Here is a 17,176-nt window from a genome sequence, read left to right as displayed (position 1 = left end):
TAAAGGCCCATCTTCTGTTATTAAAAGCAAAAAGCCTATTACGATCAGCATTGCAGGACATAAAAGAATCTTGCTCGATTTGTATGCACCAAGAAGGGACGGAAGTCGCCTTTAGTTGAGATGGGCAGCTCACAAATCAAATCAAATTAATGAATGGCAATGGCCCTCCTCCATAAGCCTGCATGGAAATTTTTGATAGCATATGGCTCTTAAGTTTAGGGCTTCAGTATAACTCTGTATTAAAAGACATTCCATTTTTGTCTTGCAATTCTGATCGGAGGCTGGAACGGTCCCAAATGAGGACGACTTATACATTTCCTGCAAATTCTGTACTCGCCAGCTATTTTTAAATTTTGTTTTTGCCCAGTTCATTTTTGTCTTGTAATTCTGATCTCAGGCCGGAAAATACAGAAGTGTGTCTTTGGTGACAATATGTATTTATTGTTACCTGCAAATGCTGTACCCCCAGCCATTTCTAAGTATTGTTTTTGTCAAGTTTGTCTCTGATGTTGGAAGTTCACTCAGCCAGGGCGGGGAAAAAAGAATAGTGTTGGGAAGTTCAGTATATGTGGGTGTGACCCTGACATGTATCAACAGCCTGCCAATTCTTGCTCTGTGTTAGCCTTCCCCAATCCATTGCCCTTTGCAATCCCAATGATGTGAGGTTGCTGCTCCTAAGATTTTTGCCAGCATAGCAAAAAATACTGCTGGGGTATTTCTTTCGGAGTATCTTTGGACGGCATCAGGTTTAGGAATACCACTGCAAGTCTTTTGATTGATTTTTTCTTTAATCCTGTCTGATGTCTTATTCTACCCCACTCTTTCTAGCCATTTAGGCCTTGCCCAGCTTAAACGATGGTCCTAGTTCAGTGGTGGTGAACCTATAGCACGGGTGCCAGAGGCGGCACTTGGAGCTCTCTCTGTGGGCACACGTGCCATTGTCCCAGCCTTGCCTCCCCCCGTGATCCCCTCCTCTCCAGCAGCCCCCCTGAAGGAGAGTTGCCCTCGAGCATGGCCCACATGGAGCAGCGCAGCCAAGGACATGGCAGCCAGACAAGACTCTGCCCTCACACGCCGTCATGCAGTTGATGCTGCAGGGTACGGGCAGAGAGTGTGGCTGCCATAGCGTTGCTGGGCTGCCTGGGCGATCTGTGGGGGTCATGGAGGTGATGAATGGTCCTGTGGGCAGAGGGAGTGGGGGATGGGAAAGAGCAGGGGTGGGACGGGAGGGTGGAGTGGGGGCAGGGCCAGTTTTTGGGCACTCGGTCTCTAAAAGGTTCGCCATCACTGTCCTAGTTCAAAACTTGCTCCATGAAAATGTATGCTGGAGAATATTATGGGAGATAATCATCAGATTCATGAAAAATGCACAGTTGCTGCCCACTGAGTTTTAGCACTGCTTCTCTAGCATTCTGTCACGTGCCGGAACATTTTGAACAGCAACCTAAACCAATAAAAAAATCTTTTCAGTATTTGCAGGATTTATATATTCATAGGTTTATATTGCCCAGAATTGGGCTGCCACTTTCCTAATGTTCTTCAGAGTGTAAAAATTACACAGCTATTTATTCAAGCCCTAGTATTTTACTCAGATTACATGTTAGAAATGACTAAATGCTCACCTCGTTTTAACATATTTGAAGAATAACAAATTATGGGGAAGGCTGGATCTTTGGTAAATCCTTGTGATGAAGGCAATCCTCCAGTATTTAACTCAGAACAGGAGACAAGTTGAAATTCAAGAAAACACTAAACTGTTATGGGTGAATAAAACCCAAACTTCACAAAAGACTTTTTTATAATCTGAAGAGCGTGTTTCAACTTGAATGAACAACAAAGTTTATGTAATGAGTCATGTCTGTACACCACATCAAAATTTCAGACAATATGAATTACTCCATCAGTCTTGTTTATCCTTTAGTACTGTACATTGGTCACATACCAAGCCTCCAGAAATAAAACCCACACAGAACAGTTCACATTCAGCTACAGTTGAAAAAGTGATGCGTTGTGCATCAGGTGACACAGTTAGTCCAAGAACTTTAGGCAGTCCCATTTTTCTCCCCCATAGTCACTAAGGATTTTGATATCTCTGTCTTCATCCTGTTTGGAATATAATTAGCAAGACCCTGAACAAAAGTCAGAAACTAATCCAGGATTTTCTTACCATAATTGCTAATCAGAAATCTTTGGGAAATAAGCAAAACAGGATGACAAAATGTCTTCTTTTTGTGCTCCTCAGTATACTGCTTCTGAAGGTGTACTTTCTACCATTCAATCGTGCCCAAATTCTTGGACATTGGCTGGACAAGCCCCTGCCGTTTTCTTGGCAAGGTTTTTCAGAAGAGGTTTGCCATTGCCTCCTTCCTAGGGCTGAGAGAAAGTGAGTAGCCCAAGGTCACTCAGCTGGCGCTGTACCTAAGGTGGCACTCACAGTCTCTTGGTTCCTAGCCTGATGCCTTAATTAGTACACCAAACTGGCTGTTTTCTAAACCGATATAAAATAACCATAATTACTAATCCTATTAAATTTGGCTATCTCCCTTTTAAGTAGCAACACATAGACAACTCTGGCTGATATTGAAAAAAAACCTGAACAAAGTTGAACCTGGATGGGAGACCATTACAGTAGCCTAGGATTATAGTCTAATGAAATGTCAACCCCCCCAAGTCCCCCTCCCAGATGAGATGAAACATCAACTTGCTTTAATTTTGTTGGTGAGAAAAGCATGTGGATGTCTCCATGTATTGACCAGGAAGAGTTAATGTCCGGGCTCTGACAAGCTTAATCATCTTCCTTTCCCTTTTACTACAGTTCACTAATGTACTGTAAATTCAAAATTCCCAAGCATTGCAGCTTTTCTCATTTAATAGGAATTGTTCCATTCCTCTGAACCTTTTGTTTTTCTGTAATGTCTTTTTCAATGTCAGCAATCACCCTGCCAACAGATAAAGTTTTGCAGTATGAAAATCTTCAATCTTCAAAATCATAATTCTCTCTGCAAACTATAGTATATACATTATTAATTTTTTTGTTCTATCACAACAGCCTATCTCCATGAGCACCAGGTGCAAATGCTCAGAACAATAAGAGATTTGTAGTTAACATGAATCTACTGATAAGGAGTAGATTTACCCTGTGAGCAGCATGTATTTATACTACATTTTATTTTCTTTATAGTTTTTCTTACTCAGGTTCAGAAATCATTGTTAGCATAACAATGCAACAGCCAGACAAGCAGAAAGTATTAAGAAATAAGGTGGCGCTCCTGACAGCAAGGAGTCATGTAGCTGTATTACTTCTTAGAGTTGTGCAGGACTTTGGCATTGAAGGGAAACACGTTTTCCAGAATGTGCATTTGTGTGTTTGCACATATACACAAGGGGGAAAACATTTGTACAGCCTTGTGAGCAACTCCTGATAGTCTCATATTTTCATGAGATCTTGTGGTCCTTAGCAGCAGCATAATCCTGAAAAATTATGCAGCTGCTGTAAGAAATCACCATCAGCTGCTTAAGCATTGGGTGCTCCAGAGTATTTCTTCCCATTAAAATCTAGAGCGCTTCACAACTTCAATAATGCATACTATTTCAAGAGCTGAAAACTATGTCAGCATGCAAATAAACAAAATTGTGTCAGTATGAGCATATTCTATTAGCCTAAGAATAGACTTTATATGAGGCAGCTTGCCAAAAGTACTACCAAATAATGTATATTTTGAATTTCTGCTTCTGTGTATGCTGATACCATTAATTTTGGCAGCTTCACTATTAGTATTGATCCAGGAATAAGTATAGACTGTGCCAGCACTGTCTTTTGCTGAAATGTTCCTATTATTAGAGATGAGGTTGAGAGAAAGCTAGGTTGTTAATTAAGCCAAATACTCTTATGAAGCAGATCATATATATTTTTAGATTGTTTCTTATAAGCTATATTGAGATCCAAGGGGTTATGTTTTCAACATAAAATGTTTAGAAACCCCATTGGGTTTGGTGGCGTTTATTCGCATATGGGACTAAGATTACAGCCTTTAAACATTGTAAATAGCACACTGTCAGAACAATCCTATGCATATCTAATCGAGGAATAATGTGTATCAAATTGGTGGTAGTTATTTCCAGATAAATGTATTTCAACCTTTGTCTGCTATTATTGTTATGGCTGCTTGTACCAGGGATTTGGGTATCTCTAGTGAAATGAAAGTATGGGAGATTCCCTGAAATGTAGCAGCTTAATCTACGAATTTGTGGAATTGTATGTCCTGTGGAGACACAATTATATTCATTTACAAATTATAAATGGTTGTGACTCAATAGTATGAACTGCTGTTATAAAATGAGTACAATTGAAGAAATATACTAATCTGGAAGTTGAACCCTAGAACCAGGTTTCCTATACTGTGAGATATTTTACCCAATACTTACTAAATCTTTCTTCTAGAAACCACTAGACTCAGTTGAATCCTGAGTAGGTTATAGTGTTTCTGGAAACTGTACTTGATTGACAATATTGTCAGCCTTCAAGAATGCGAGGGTCACAATGTATCCAGAAATTCTGTTTAGGTACCATTTTTAACCTCCTTTCCACAAGAGAAGTGTCCATTATTATTTTATTATGGGTCAATAGCTGCAATTTATAGTTAGTGTACTGTGCAACCTGGAACATGGCTTGTATTCCTGCCCATATCTATTAGGAGACCCATGTAAGTAAAGCAGTGACTTGAAACCACTTTGCAGTTATTTACTGAATGACTTTTAACAGTACCGGCCACTTCAAATCTTGTTTTAATAGGGTTTATTTACTAAATACTGTATACATCCTATCTATTCTCTAGGACAGTGGTTCTCAACCTTTTTAATGCCACGACCCCCAACCAGTCGTAAGTCAAGGACTACTCAACCGGTCGTAAGTCGAGGACTACTCAACTGGTGCAGCACCGTTTGCAGAATGGGACTTTTGGCGGGCTCAGCAGGGCAGAGACAGCCTGGACAATTCCTATTGCTTTTGAAAGCCAATAGAATAAAAGGGAGTAGCACAGCTAAGGAAAAGGGGAAAAAAATGGCGGACTGCGTTGTTTGGCGACCCCCGTGAAATGGTCGTTCAACCCCAAATGGGGTCCCGACCCACAGGTTGAGAACCACTGCTCTAGGAGCTCAAGGCAGGGATCTCAGTTCATTTTAGTGCTCCACTGCTACATAATAGCAACCCTATGAAATAGAGAAAGAAATGGGGGGGGGGGGAATCCAAAGTCATTCAGTAAATTTTCATAGTTGGTCCTAAACTAACACATTAACCATTGTATTATACTACCCTAAAGAATGGTGAAGGGGGCATGATTTGTGCCAGAAACCATGCATACTAACTAGATAGTTCATATTCATGATATATCACAGCTACAATTCCCATGACTCCCAGCAAATGTATTACATCAATTTGTATGAATGCCTAAACCTGCTACAGTCATGCCTATTCAGACCACTACAAAAGTATTCAAAGAGTGGGATGCTGGCTAGAAACTTAGTCATGCTGGAAACTCTGGGTCCTGATCAATGCCTGTTGATTTCTCAGAGAACACTCAGTGACTTAAAACAATTCTTGATTGTTGAATGTGGAGAGACAGGAAGGAGCGATTTCAAAGAAACTTAATAGTTAATTGATTTGGATATAAAGTATGTAAATATATACAAATGTGACTTCAGTTCTAGGCTATGGAACATCAGAAGATGCAACAAAGTGATAAATAGAATGTTCTTCATCCTTCTACTGGTGTCTAGTGGTCATCCATTGTTTTACATCCTAGATCTGATAACTTTATATAAGAAAAAAATGAATTTGCCCATTAGCTACAACACAAAGATGTGTTGCTAACTATTTTTAAAAAAGATATATCCATATGACATTGCCACCGCCTTATCCTGAGCTTAAGAAGCAGCTTAATTAATTAATCTTTAGCTGTTCTAGTTTTAAAATAGTGTTTTCCTTCTTGAAACACAAGCCTTGCCCTACAGCATAGTCTACAGCAGTGGTTCTCAACCTTTTTAATGCTGCGACCTCCAACCGGTCGTAAGTCGAGGACTACTCAACTGTGGGTGCAGCACCGTTTGCAGAATGGGACTTTTGGTGGGCTCAGCAGGGCAGAGACAGCCTGGACAATTCCTATTGGCTTTTGAAAGCCAATAGAATTAGACTCTATTCAAGAGAGTCTATGCTATTGGCTTTCAAAAACCAATAGAATAAAAGGGAGTAGCACAGCTAAGGAAAAGGGGGAAAAATGGTGGACTGCATTGTTTGGCGACCCCCGTGAAATGGTCGTTTGACCCCAAATGGGGTCCCGACCCACAGGTTGAGAACCATTGGTCTGCAGCATCACATTGATAATGCTGGGATTTGTCCAGCTCCCCTTTGGCCACTTCAGGCTTATCTCCTCTTTGATCCCAAGCCATTTTGTCTTGGGCAGCAATAGAAGCTTGGCTTTTACAAAGCCAAATTCCCACTGTAATACTTTTCAGAGCACTATTTGGAATTAGGGAGGTTTTCTATAAACCATTCTTTTGAAAAGTTTACAATTATTTTGAAGAAAAAAAAATATTAGACCATTAAATATTGGGCTGAGTTGGGAGGTATGCATACGTGTGAGACTTTGATGCAGTAGTGCATCAGGTCAGATCATCACAAGTTACATAGTGGTGTATCAGGTCAAAATATCATTGGTTGGAACATCCGGTGTGGAAAAAAGTGAGGTAGAATGCCATATCCTTTATTCATCAAATTTAGGACAGCAGAAATATCTCTTTAGTCTCATTTTATGCATAATTGTTCAGAAGTAAGGCTTGGTACATTTTAGGGACTGCAGAAAATCTTATTCCCAAGTGTGCTGCTTCTTCATAGCCATAAGCTGCAGAGATGTCCCTGAATAAAAAGAGGCTGGACAGCCATTTGTTTGAAATGATATAGGATTTCCTGCCTGAGCCGGGGGTTGGACTAGATGACCTCCAAGGTCCCTTCCAACATCATCATCAAATCATTGGGGTTAATCATTATTTAATCATCTGCCATGATCCCAATACCTATCTATGGTAGGTTATTCATATACAGGCTGATCTTGCAAGCTGGTAAACATTCACTTTGGGAATTTAGCACAATGCCCAGTCTATTTCCTGACTGATTTGTACTTCAGCTGCAGGACCTATGGTCTGGAGGAGAGGAAGAAGTGGAAGGAAGGGAAAGAAATGAGGTGGGTAACTGTGCATATTTATGTGAATGTGTGCAAGACAGGAAAAGGGAAAAGGATTGTGCTAAAGCATCCCAACCATTCATTTGATATAGCTAGATGTAGATGTAGAAAATATGTAGAAAAACCAAGCAAAATGAATGCACTTTTAAATGATCATCCTGTACACATGCGTGTAAGAGAGAATGTGTTTGTATGCGATATATCTAGTGTGATTCTCCATACTGGGAGTACGGAAAACTAGGTTTAGCACTTCATATTTCACTCAAAATACCTCTTTCCTTCTTCCTAGAATGGTCTGCAATTAGCAGATGAGTCTCCTTCAAGTTTTAGCAAAACAGTTGCATGTCAGGATGGAAAGAAACAAATAGACTTTGAAAAAGGATATTCCAACCAAAGCTGGTTGTTGATTCTATATAGGTGCCGATAGTTTGCATTGATCACAGATCAGAAATAATTCAAACTTGCAAATACAGTTTTCTTTAAGTCAAATGTGATCTTCTGGTTCAGGGGTGTCAAACTCGCAATGTCACATGACGTGTCGTGACATATCATGACTTTTTTTTGCCATTGCCGTCAATGGGATGGGCGCAGTTTTGCTATGATGCATCTGGCCCGTGGGCCAGCAGATTGACACCCCTGTTCTGGTTGATATTTTTTTTAAGTGAATTTCACTGGGCAAACCTTCTCAGTCTAATGGTCCACTGGTTAAATGTCTCCTATATACAAACTTGTATCTGTGAAAATCAGAGCAAGAATTGATTATGGCAAACCCACCAGTTTAGCCTTCTAGATTTTCTTTCTCATCTTCAATCCCAGCCCCAGACCACATTTGAGAGAGTAATTGGTAAATAATATTCCTGCTAATAGATAATGCTAGATGGGAGGGAAAGTGAAATTGAATGAATATCCCAATTGTTGCTCTTAAATTGTCCAACATAAAACTTTTAAAGACATCACCACTCAGCAAAACCAAATAAGGGCAATTTATGCTGGCACTGCCCAAAATAAATATTGGAGGGAAAGACGTAATAGGGCTGTGAAGAAAAGCTCAGTGAAAGAAGATTCACGTGTTTGAACCAGCATTAAATTATTTAAGCCCATTTAAACCCCCTATCAGTAATTTAGAAGTTTATTCAATGGGAACGTAATCTCAAGAAAACATGAATCATAGATCTGAATTGTTTCCACCTGAAGCTCAGCAGGCCAGATGATGTAATGGGATAAAGCTTCTCCTTTATGCATTGTTACTAACAGCCTTACTGCTTCAAAATATTAAGAGTCGGTAGCACCCTTAAATCCATGCAGGTTTGTAATTAATTGCAGGATCTATTCTAAGAGTTAGATTGGGTATTTGAAGGGTAATTACATTACCTTTTTTAAAGCAGGAACTAAAAATACTCCCTGCACTTTCTGAACTTTTGCTGACTTCTTAAATTTTCTGCCACTGTTTCTCAAATGTAATCACCTCATTTATGGAATTTTGAAACAAAGCCAAGAAGCACTAAAAACATGACAATACTTTCATTTCAACTTACCTACCAGGCGTATTGATAATATCATTAATTTGTTTTAATGATCAGTTGTCTCCCATGAATAATATAAAAATGAGTTTATTACAATTTTGCCTAAACAAAACTGAAAGATGCTCAGAACTTCTTAAAAAAAATCTTGCTTATTTATCAGAGCGTTACACTAGTGATGCTAATTATGGTAATATAAGCATGAAATTGTATTTTACATAGGCCCATTGTAGGCAGGAAAACAATATTTCTAGATAATATCCGACTCTTTATTAAATCACACTGTGGTCTGTCTATCTGCTGATTTTTTTATTCAATCAATTGACCTGTAACTCAGGACAGCATATGCAAATAAATCCATACACAATGAAACAATATGAGAAAACATTCGAAAGTAACAAAACAAGGAAATTTATCAAAAAATAATTCAAAAACAATAATGGAAGGCACCAAAACTCTGAATCCAGTGTCTGGCAGAGAAACCAGGTCTTAAGAGCCCTTTCAAAAGGCAGGTAGTGTCAGGGCTAACCTGAATGTCAGGTATAACTTCTAGGTCTTGCCAGATGACACTGCTTAAGTGACAGTTTCTGGAGCATGTCCACTCTGTTAAATTTTATCTGATGGACAGAAGTAATTGCAGACAAGTAATCTCACAGATAAGCAGGCCCTGTGCCATAAAAAAGCTTTAAAAAGCTAGCTTTCACAGCTAGCTCTTGAAAATCTATCTGGAAGCATATGGACAACCATACAGCTTGGAAAATAGCAGTGTCACATGGGCATTCTGAGGTATGCTTATAACCCTTTGTGTCACTGCATTGCAGATGAGCTGTCCATTTCCAAGGGGTATTCAGGGACAGCTTTGTGTAGAGAAAGTTGTAGTCATCCAGACGGGCAGTCACTAAGACACAAGTGACTGTGGGAAGGGTTTCCCAGTCCAAGAAATTGTAATTTTCAGCTGTAAGTTGTGATGGTTGTAAAGCAGATCGCCACATGTCCATGCCAGATTTTATGACCTTTTTTGAGGAAGTTGTTAAGCAAATGTACCAGTCGTTAAGCACTCATGGCGGTCATAAAGGGAACATTAAGCAAACCACTAGTGGGCAGTTTTTGCTGGAAGTAAATGCCAATGGCAAAAGTATCATAAATTGCAGTCATGTGACTGTGGGCTGCTGCAGATGGCATAAATATAGGCCAGAATGTGGTCACATGATCACAGTGGGTTTCTCTGTGTGTGTGGACATTAGAACTTTAAACCTGGATTGCAACTCCCTTTTTGGGGTCCAATCATAACTTTGAACAGTCATTTAAAAGGCATAAGTTGAAAACTACCTGTATCCCAGATATTTAAAAAAGGGACCCAGACTTGGGTACTATGTTAGTTACTTCTTTTAAATACAAAGATAGATCCCTCTTCCAAGTTTTCTCTTTCAATTTTGAATACTAAATAGTGCTGCCATGGACTATTTTTCTCTGATGTTTGAGAGAAGTGGATGGCTGAAGATATGCTTCAAAGGAAACGGTTTCATTCAATTGTCTGTTAACTACCAGAGTCAAGTAATACTATGTTAAGAAATGTCTACTGAAATGTTTTACAGGTTTGTTTGCTTTTTGTAAAAAATAAATCATAAGTCAAGTTGTAGGACAAGAAAGAGAAAGAGAATAGATGTGGGCGGGAGAAAATTGCAAAAGACATTCATGATGGGCTCCACATTGTACCACAAACTTTGGTCTGAGACTGTGCCCAGAGGAAGTGTAAGAAGCAAATACTCTGCTCATGTTCAGAGGTGATTTTCTTTTACTTGTATTTTAGGATGTGCACCAAATATTGAAAATTGATTTATAATCTGAGGCATGATGTATTGTGGTATGAATTAACAAAGGCAAGAAAATAAAACAGGGGAGATGGTTTGTTTATAATTAGAAAGGGATGGAGAAAGGGAAGGTTCTGAAATGGAATTTTTGTTTGTGTGAAGAGTTCTTGAAAGGAATGTAAGGAATGGATTGTTTTGTGGAATGGAACAAAATGGACGTTTATTTGTTTTTGGGTTTTTTTTCTGGAAACATACATTTAGATTAATACCTTTTTTCTAGGCCCGGTGGTTTTGGATTTTAAGTTGATGTAATATACTATCCCTTGTTGGCCTGGCTTTTCTAGTCCCTTTTTTAAATTTAGTCTTTCAGATATATAAAATCAATTGTACATATAACCTTTTGCCAATGCTACATTTTCTAAATGTATGTGATTATAAATATGTATATTACACTGCCGGTTCACAAGAGTCCCAGTAAATAATGCAATTCTATTTTATACAGAACATTGTTCTAAAGCAGACATGTCAAACACAAGGCCCGGGGGCTCAATGCAGCCCACGAAGTGGTTTCATGTGGCCCGCGAAGCCATCCTTGAAACAGTGAGGGAACGGCCCCCGCTGCCTTGGCCCTGGCCCAGGCCAGCCGGGAGCCAATGTATAATTTTGTGGTGGCCATCTTGGCACTTGCCCCGGTGGACCATGCCTTGGCACTTGCCCCAGTCCCACCCCCTTCTGCCAGAGACCCTCAGATCTGTCCCACTCCTGCCCAGGCCCCCATAGGCACCCTTGACGCGAATGATGTAGAACTGACCACGCCCACCCAGTAGCCACACCCACTCCATCCACGCCCACCCAGTAGGCTGCATCCACTCTGGCCACACCCACCCGGCCCTCCCCCAGGGCAACAGCAATGGTGATGCGGCCCTCAGTGAAATTGAGTTTGACACCCCTGTTCTAAAGGATTGCAATAATGGGAAAAACATTTTATTTCTCTGTCAACCTACTGTTACTACAAAGCTACTTCTGAGATTCAGGTATACACTTTAATCAGCACCCCCAATATTCAGTCTCTAGATCTTCCATTTGTTTCATTCTTCATCAAACAATAATTGACAAACAGGTCATTTATTTATTGATATTTAATGGAGCTCAACCATAGTGGCCCACATAATGTAGGCTTAAATGTTAAATTATGTACTTAGGGGTCCTTTGTGCTCCCTGAGCTTGGTTGTTTTGTTGCAGGCATTTTATTATCCAACTAAATAACGTCATCAGTGCTTGTTGACTGCATACTGCTGTTATCCTTTTCACAAAAGTATTTTACTTATCTTTATTATAGCAAAACATACCATAGCACATCTTGTACTTTCAATATCTTATCTGACACTTCTGACTTTACACTTTGGAAAAACTGAACTGAAGGAGGACCAGACCCCCATCAGACAGATACTCCACCCACATGCTTATTCTAATAGCCATGCTAGAGGCAAAAGCAACATGTCCATTTCTGACCATTTTCTGGTACAAAGACTATGGGTAGAGATGGAACACCTCCCCTTCTTGCTTTGTTGTTCCAAAGCAAACAAAGCACATAGTGGTGATAAGTGCTAGTCTGTGCCTTGGCAGTGCAGCTGGAGAACAGTTCTTTGTATTCTTCCCAGTTTTGAAGCTGGGGGAAAAGAGAGAGGATCACCTTGCCGTTTGCTGGATGATCTGTATTCATCTCAGACTTCATTGATGATAATAGTACAGTAATTAACTTTGCCAGTGGGTAGCATTGCTTTGGCAGATGTGGAGAGTGGATTTTTTTTTCAAGTTTGGCTCCGGTTATTTTTGATTTAATTTCTTTGATGTTATGTATTATCTAAATATGTATTTATGGGCACATGTATTAGTTTAAATCTATTTAGTTGAGGTCATAATATTCTTCTGAAACATACTTTCAAAATCTCTGCCATATATTTTTGTAGGAAAAGTGCCCTTGGCTTTGCTCCATTGGGTTTTAAATACTTTTATGATCCTCTGCTTGATCTCTTATTACTTTTCCTTTATGTACTGTATGTGTGTTGGGGGGGGTGAGAGGAAGATAGTTTATTAGAAGCAAAACCTCTATACGAAGCACCTTTTCATTACCATCTACTTTTTCAGGTTATAGATTTTCTGCCATGGATTCACTGACTTCTTTGCTCGGTCAGTAATTCCAAAGTTATAATGTGAGCCAATAAATGATGTAAATGCTTTGTAGTACTCGAGTATACTTGACTTGCTTATCCCTTGCCTAATGTTCTGTTACTTGGAGTGATCTGCATGCATGACTTCAGATTGCATTTCAGGTAATATATTGGCCTTGCAATCACCTAGTAGACTTACTTACTAGAGGGAGTTCATTCACTTTTGCACAGAAATATCACCGTTTTCATCTGGGAAACTTTGAAGGCATGTAGGTACTGCTATAATGTCTGTTTTGCCCTGATATGTGGTTCTCCTCTGGGGGTTTTTTCTATCTCCCAATTTATCTTTGTTTGCAAGCAAGTAAGATAACCAAGCAGAAAGAAACTAGGTCATTTTTGTTTTAATTCCTCTTATCCAGTAGAACAGCTAGAGGACTCGAACTTACAGTTAACCTAGGTAAGGAATGAAAGATTAATGAAAATAATCCTATTTCCCTGCAACCTATTGTTGAGTGATTGAAAGCAGTATCGTGGCATTCTTCATCTGGCTAATATATCAATAGTTGGAAATCAGAGAAACCCACTCTTTGCAGCCTTGTAGACTCCCATTCCTCCTTCTCTTAGTTCTGACTGTTATCCTGCCTTATTAGCTATTACCTTGCTGCCAAAAATACACTAAGAGCAAGTCCTCCTCAAGGGAAACATGAAAGTGTTGCCTAAATTAATAGTACGGCATAATGATTAAGGTGTAAAACCCAATTCAGCTGAAGGTCAAATCCGTTCTCAACCAGGCAAAGGCTTAGGACCAGACACACATTCACTCAGCGCAACAAGTTTTATAAGGATGAGTCACTTCTTGTGAGATGGACAGCTATACAAATATGGTAGACAGACATTTGATTTCTACCTACAGCATGAAACAGTATTACTGCAAGAAGTATACCGTGTGGAATTTCAAGATTTTTTTACTTATACAGATGTATCTGTACTTTTGGCACAATTGGAAGATCCTCATTGAAATCTTATTTTGGGAAGATATTTTAGATTTTTTCTTTTTTTTTTTTATTTTTTTGAGAAGGGGCAATGTTTTTACTTCAAAAGAACTATATATTCCTAATAAATCTTGCATTCTCTGTTGGTTTATATAAGTTCAAAGCTGAATCTTATACTGTATGGCTTTTCCTGCCAAGGTGTCTGTTTCTATTAAAATATACAGTGTTTTAATGTATATTTTAAGAAGAAAAATCTGAAACTCAAAGGGATGGTTAATAACTTGTTTTTTTTTCATACTTATATCTACCTCAGTTTTCTGCTGTGTAAGGGATTCTTTTGATCATCAGCTCTAATCCAGATAAGAAAGGAAAATAAATACACCATTGATTTTTCATTATGAAATTGATTATACCTATTTCCTTTTATATCAGCCAGTGAAGACTATGTGTAATTTAGCACTATTCCCATGCATTTTTTTCAGCATGGTGTTTCAACATGAAGACTGTGCAACTACCTGCCATCCTTCAGTTCCCTGAAGAGCTATGCACTTGGTAAAATTAAGGAAAATGATTGTCACACAGTTTCATGAACATTGAGCAATAGGCCCTCCTACATTTGTTTAAATAGGAAACACTTATAGATGTAATTATGAGTGCACAAGAACTGTTACTATTTGTCGATGGTAGAGCAAATTACTAAGACGTAGGGCAAGACCTTTTCATGTATTAGATGAAGCAAAAGGCTTCCGATGGCTCCATCAAAGTAGAAATTGGACATTGATGTCTGAAATGTTCAGCAAGTCATTTTAAAGTATTGTCTTATGATAGGCTCCCATTTGACTTCTGCTTCAGTGTATATAATGACTTGGGACATATTACTTCTGAATATGAACATCTACTCTCTCACACACATATGATTATTTGGAAAAATGTATAGCTAAAGGAAACTGGAAACAGACTAAATCTCTAATTGGTTAGGGTGTGGGAAGTGTGAATAAAAGCTTAAAGGAAAGTCTTTGAAATCTTTGGATTTAGAAGGAGGTGACTTAATAGATATTTAACTTAATTCCATTCTCATGCTGAAGAAGTGACAAATTACACTTTTCTAGATGTGCTGAGTAGAATGTCTCTGGTTTATTAATTCTGAGACATATTCCTTCTTAAGTTGCATTGTTTTCTTTCTGAAAGAGTGATAAAGCTTCTTGTTTTGCAGCTGCTCTGGTTGTTGCCTTGTGACTCCCTTCAAGAATTACTAAAAAAAAAAAAAATACAACAGACTATTTTATAGAATTGAAAAGAGCAACAAAGCCCTTTATAGAATGATCTTGCCAATACCATAAGAATGTATCCATAGGAAGAATGGTATACGGTTGGTACAGAACCATTCAGCTGGCTGGATAATTCCTGAAAGATCATCAGGGGCCATGTGGCACCATCATGTCGTCAAATTCATGACATGCCCTAGTACAACTGTTGGATGACATCCAGTCATAGTATTGTAACATTGCTTCAGGTTCTGCTGATTGCTGTAAGGAATAAAAGGAAGCTTGGGCTTATTCTCTGATAATTTAAAATTTCTGAGGTGGGCCATCTTTGTTCTGCAAAGAATTCTATCAACAGGGGCAAAAAAAAAAAAATCAGTTTGATAGGTAGAAGTTGTTGGTTACTATAACAACAGTAGCATATCTATTTGGGTGCTCACATGTTCCTTGTTCCAGTTTCTAAATATAATCTTAATCTCACATGGTATATCTGGTGCCATGGAAACCAAATGTTCTATAAAGTTGCAAGAAACAACTAAAATTTCAGCTACATGAAAACTAAGGGTGTTGAGGAATGATTTAGACATTACCACAGTGATAAAATTATTCTTCACTTCCCATGTGAGACCCTAAAATATTGGTTGGTTGAGGAGAGAGAGAGAGAAAGGGAGGGACGGAGAGAGAGAGAGAGAGAGAGAGAGAGAGAGAGAGAGAGAGAGAGAGAGAGAGAGAGAGAGAGAAAGAGAGAATTATGTGATTTTTCCTGAATTGTTTTTTATTGGATTTGTTCAACAAATAATACATTTACATAGTTATACATCTATTGTTTGTACCATGTTGTACTACAACATGAGACAAATGCCACAATGTCATAGATATGCTCTAAGTATTGATCTTTTCTGTTACCTGAGTAATAGGAAGCTGCTTTATATTGAATCAGACTATTGGCTTCCATAGGCCAGGATTCACAATACTGACTGGTTTTTCTTTTTCATTCTTGCTCCTCTAGTAGTTTTCTACTTGAAGGTGCAAAAGGTTGATGCTCTAATCTTGGTCAGCTCTTTTTCAGTATCTGAAATTTTGAAATGGAAAGGATTTAGGTCAGCTTGTCCCAGTTGGACTTGCATAATATTTTCAGCATCACTGAAAGAACAACCAGTAATCATCTGCATTACACACTGTGCTACAAACAAGGAATTGAAAAAGTTAGTTTTTTCATGCCAGAATTCTTTGGAAGACAGTAACTGCTGCTTTTCACGCAATAAAATATATTAATATGTTTTATGCAGCCAATAAGCACCAACCACCTAGCTCAGACCTAAAGTGCATCTAATCCAATCATCTATTACTAGATCCCTATGGGAAGCCCACAACACATGAGTATAATAGCATCTCTTTGCCCATGATCCCTAGTAAGTGGTATTTAGAGACATTACTGACACTGAATGTGAACATAATTTATTTTCACTGTACCTGGTAGCTATCAATAGCTATATAATTCATGAATTTGTCTAACCCCCCTTAAATCTGACAGCCATTGCATTTACAATGAAGACTCATAGTTTGGACTAGACAACCCACGCCCCAATGTTCATGGTTTCGCAGCTATTCCTTTACCTAAACAGAGAAACAGAATGACACAGGTTAACAAAAGAAGCAGTGGGAACAGGAGTGACTTCCACCTTCCTGCCGTTTTTCTCTACTGAAGGACCTGAGGAATAACAATTCCTTGTTTTATTGAATTGAAAAATAGTTCAAGAACAGAGGATATGAAATCTACACACACACCGTGTTAAAGTGCCAAATTTTTGAGATATAAAAAAAATCACTTCAGAATTTTTTCCACCTCTAATATAATCTATAAATAGCACAATTCAATTAAAAAACAAACTGAAATCTTTTAAGCGGAAAAAAAAAACATACAGTAATAATGTTTGCACAAATGTGCACATCCTTAAACTAATACTTTGTTGAAGCAGCTTTTGATTTTTATGACAGCATTTGGCTTTTTGCGGTAGAAGCCTATCAGCAAGGCACATTTTTCCCTGGGGATCTTTATCTATTCTTCCTTGCAAAAGTGCTCCAAATCTCTCAGATTTCAAGGGCTTCTCCTGTGCACAGCCTTTTTCAAGTCACCCTACAGATTTTCAATTGGATTTAGCTCCAGGCTCTGTCTGGACTACTC

General features: G+C 38.6%; 1 protein-coding gene across 5 annotated transcripts in view; it reads left to right on the top strand.

Annotated features, from left to right (window-relative positions):
* GAS7 (growth arrest specific 7) overlaps nucleotides 1-17,176 on the top strand; it is a 145,064-nt gene that overhangs the window by 42,717 nt on the left and 85,171 nt on the right. Inside the window, exon 1 of one of the 5 annotated variants that reach the window (XM_039327951.1) lies at nucleotides 11,568-12,312. The exons of 3 other annotated variants lie outside the window; for them this stretch is intronic. In XM_039327951.1, coding sequence (XP_039183885.1) covers nucleotides 12,304-12,312 — 9 coding nt within the window. In that variant the 5' untranslated portion in view covers nucleotides 11,568-12,303. Of the gene's footprint in view, nucleotides 1-11,567; nucleotides 12,313-17,176 lie in introns of those variants that run through there. One more of the 5 variants, XM_039327952.1, reaches the window with a different exon arrangement.

The sequence above is a fragment of the Crotalus tigris genome, unplaced genomic scaffold, assembly GCF_016545835.1.
Source record: "Crotalus tigris isolate CLP2741 ecotype Arizona unplaced genomic scaffold, ASM1654583v1 scf7180000024370.6872682, whole genome shotgun sequence".
In the NCBI taxonomy this organism is placed as follows: domain Eukaryota; kingdom Metazoa; phylum Chordata; class Lepidosauria; order Squamata; family Viperidae; genus Crotalus; species Crotalus tigris.
This window is presented reverse-complemented; position numbering and strand designations above follow the sequence as displayed.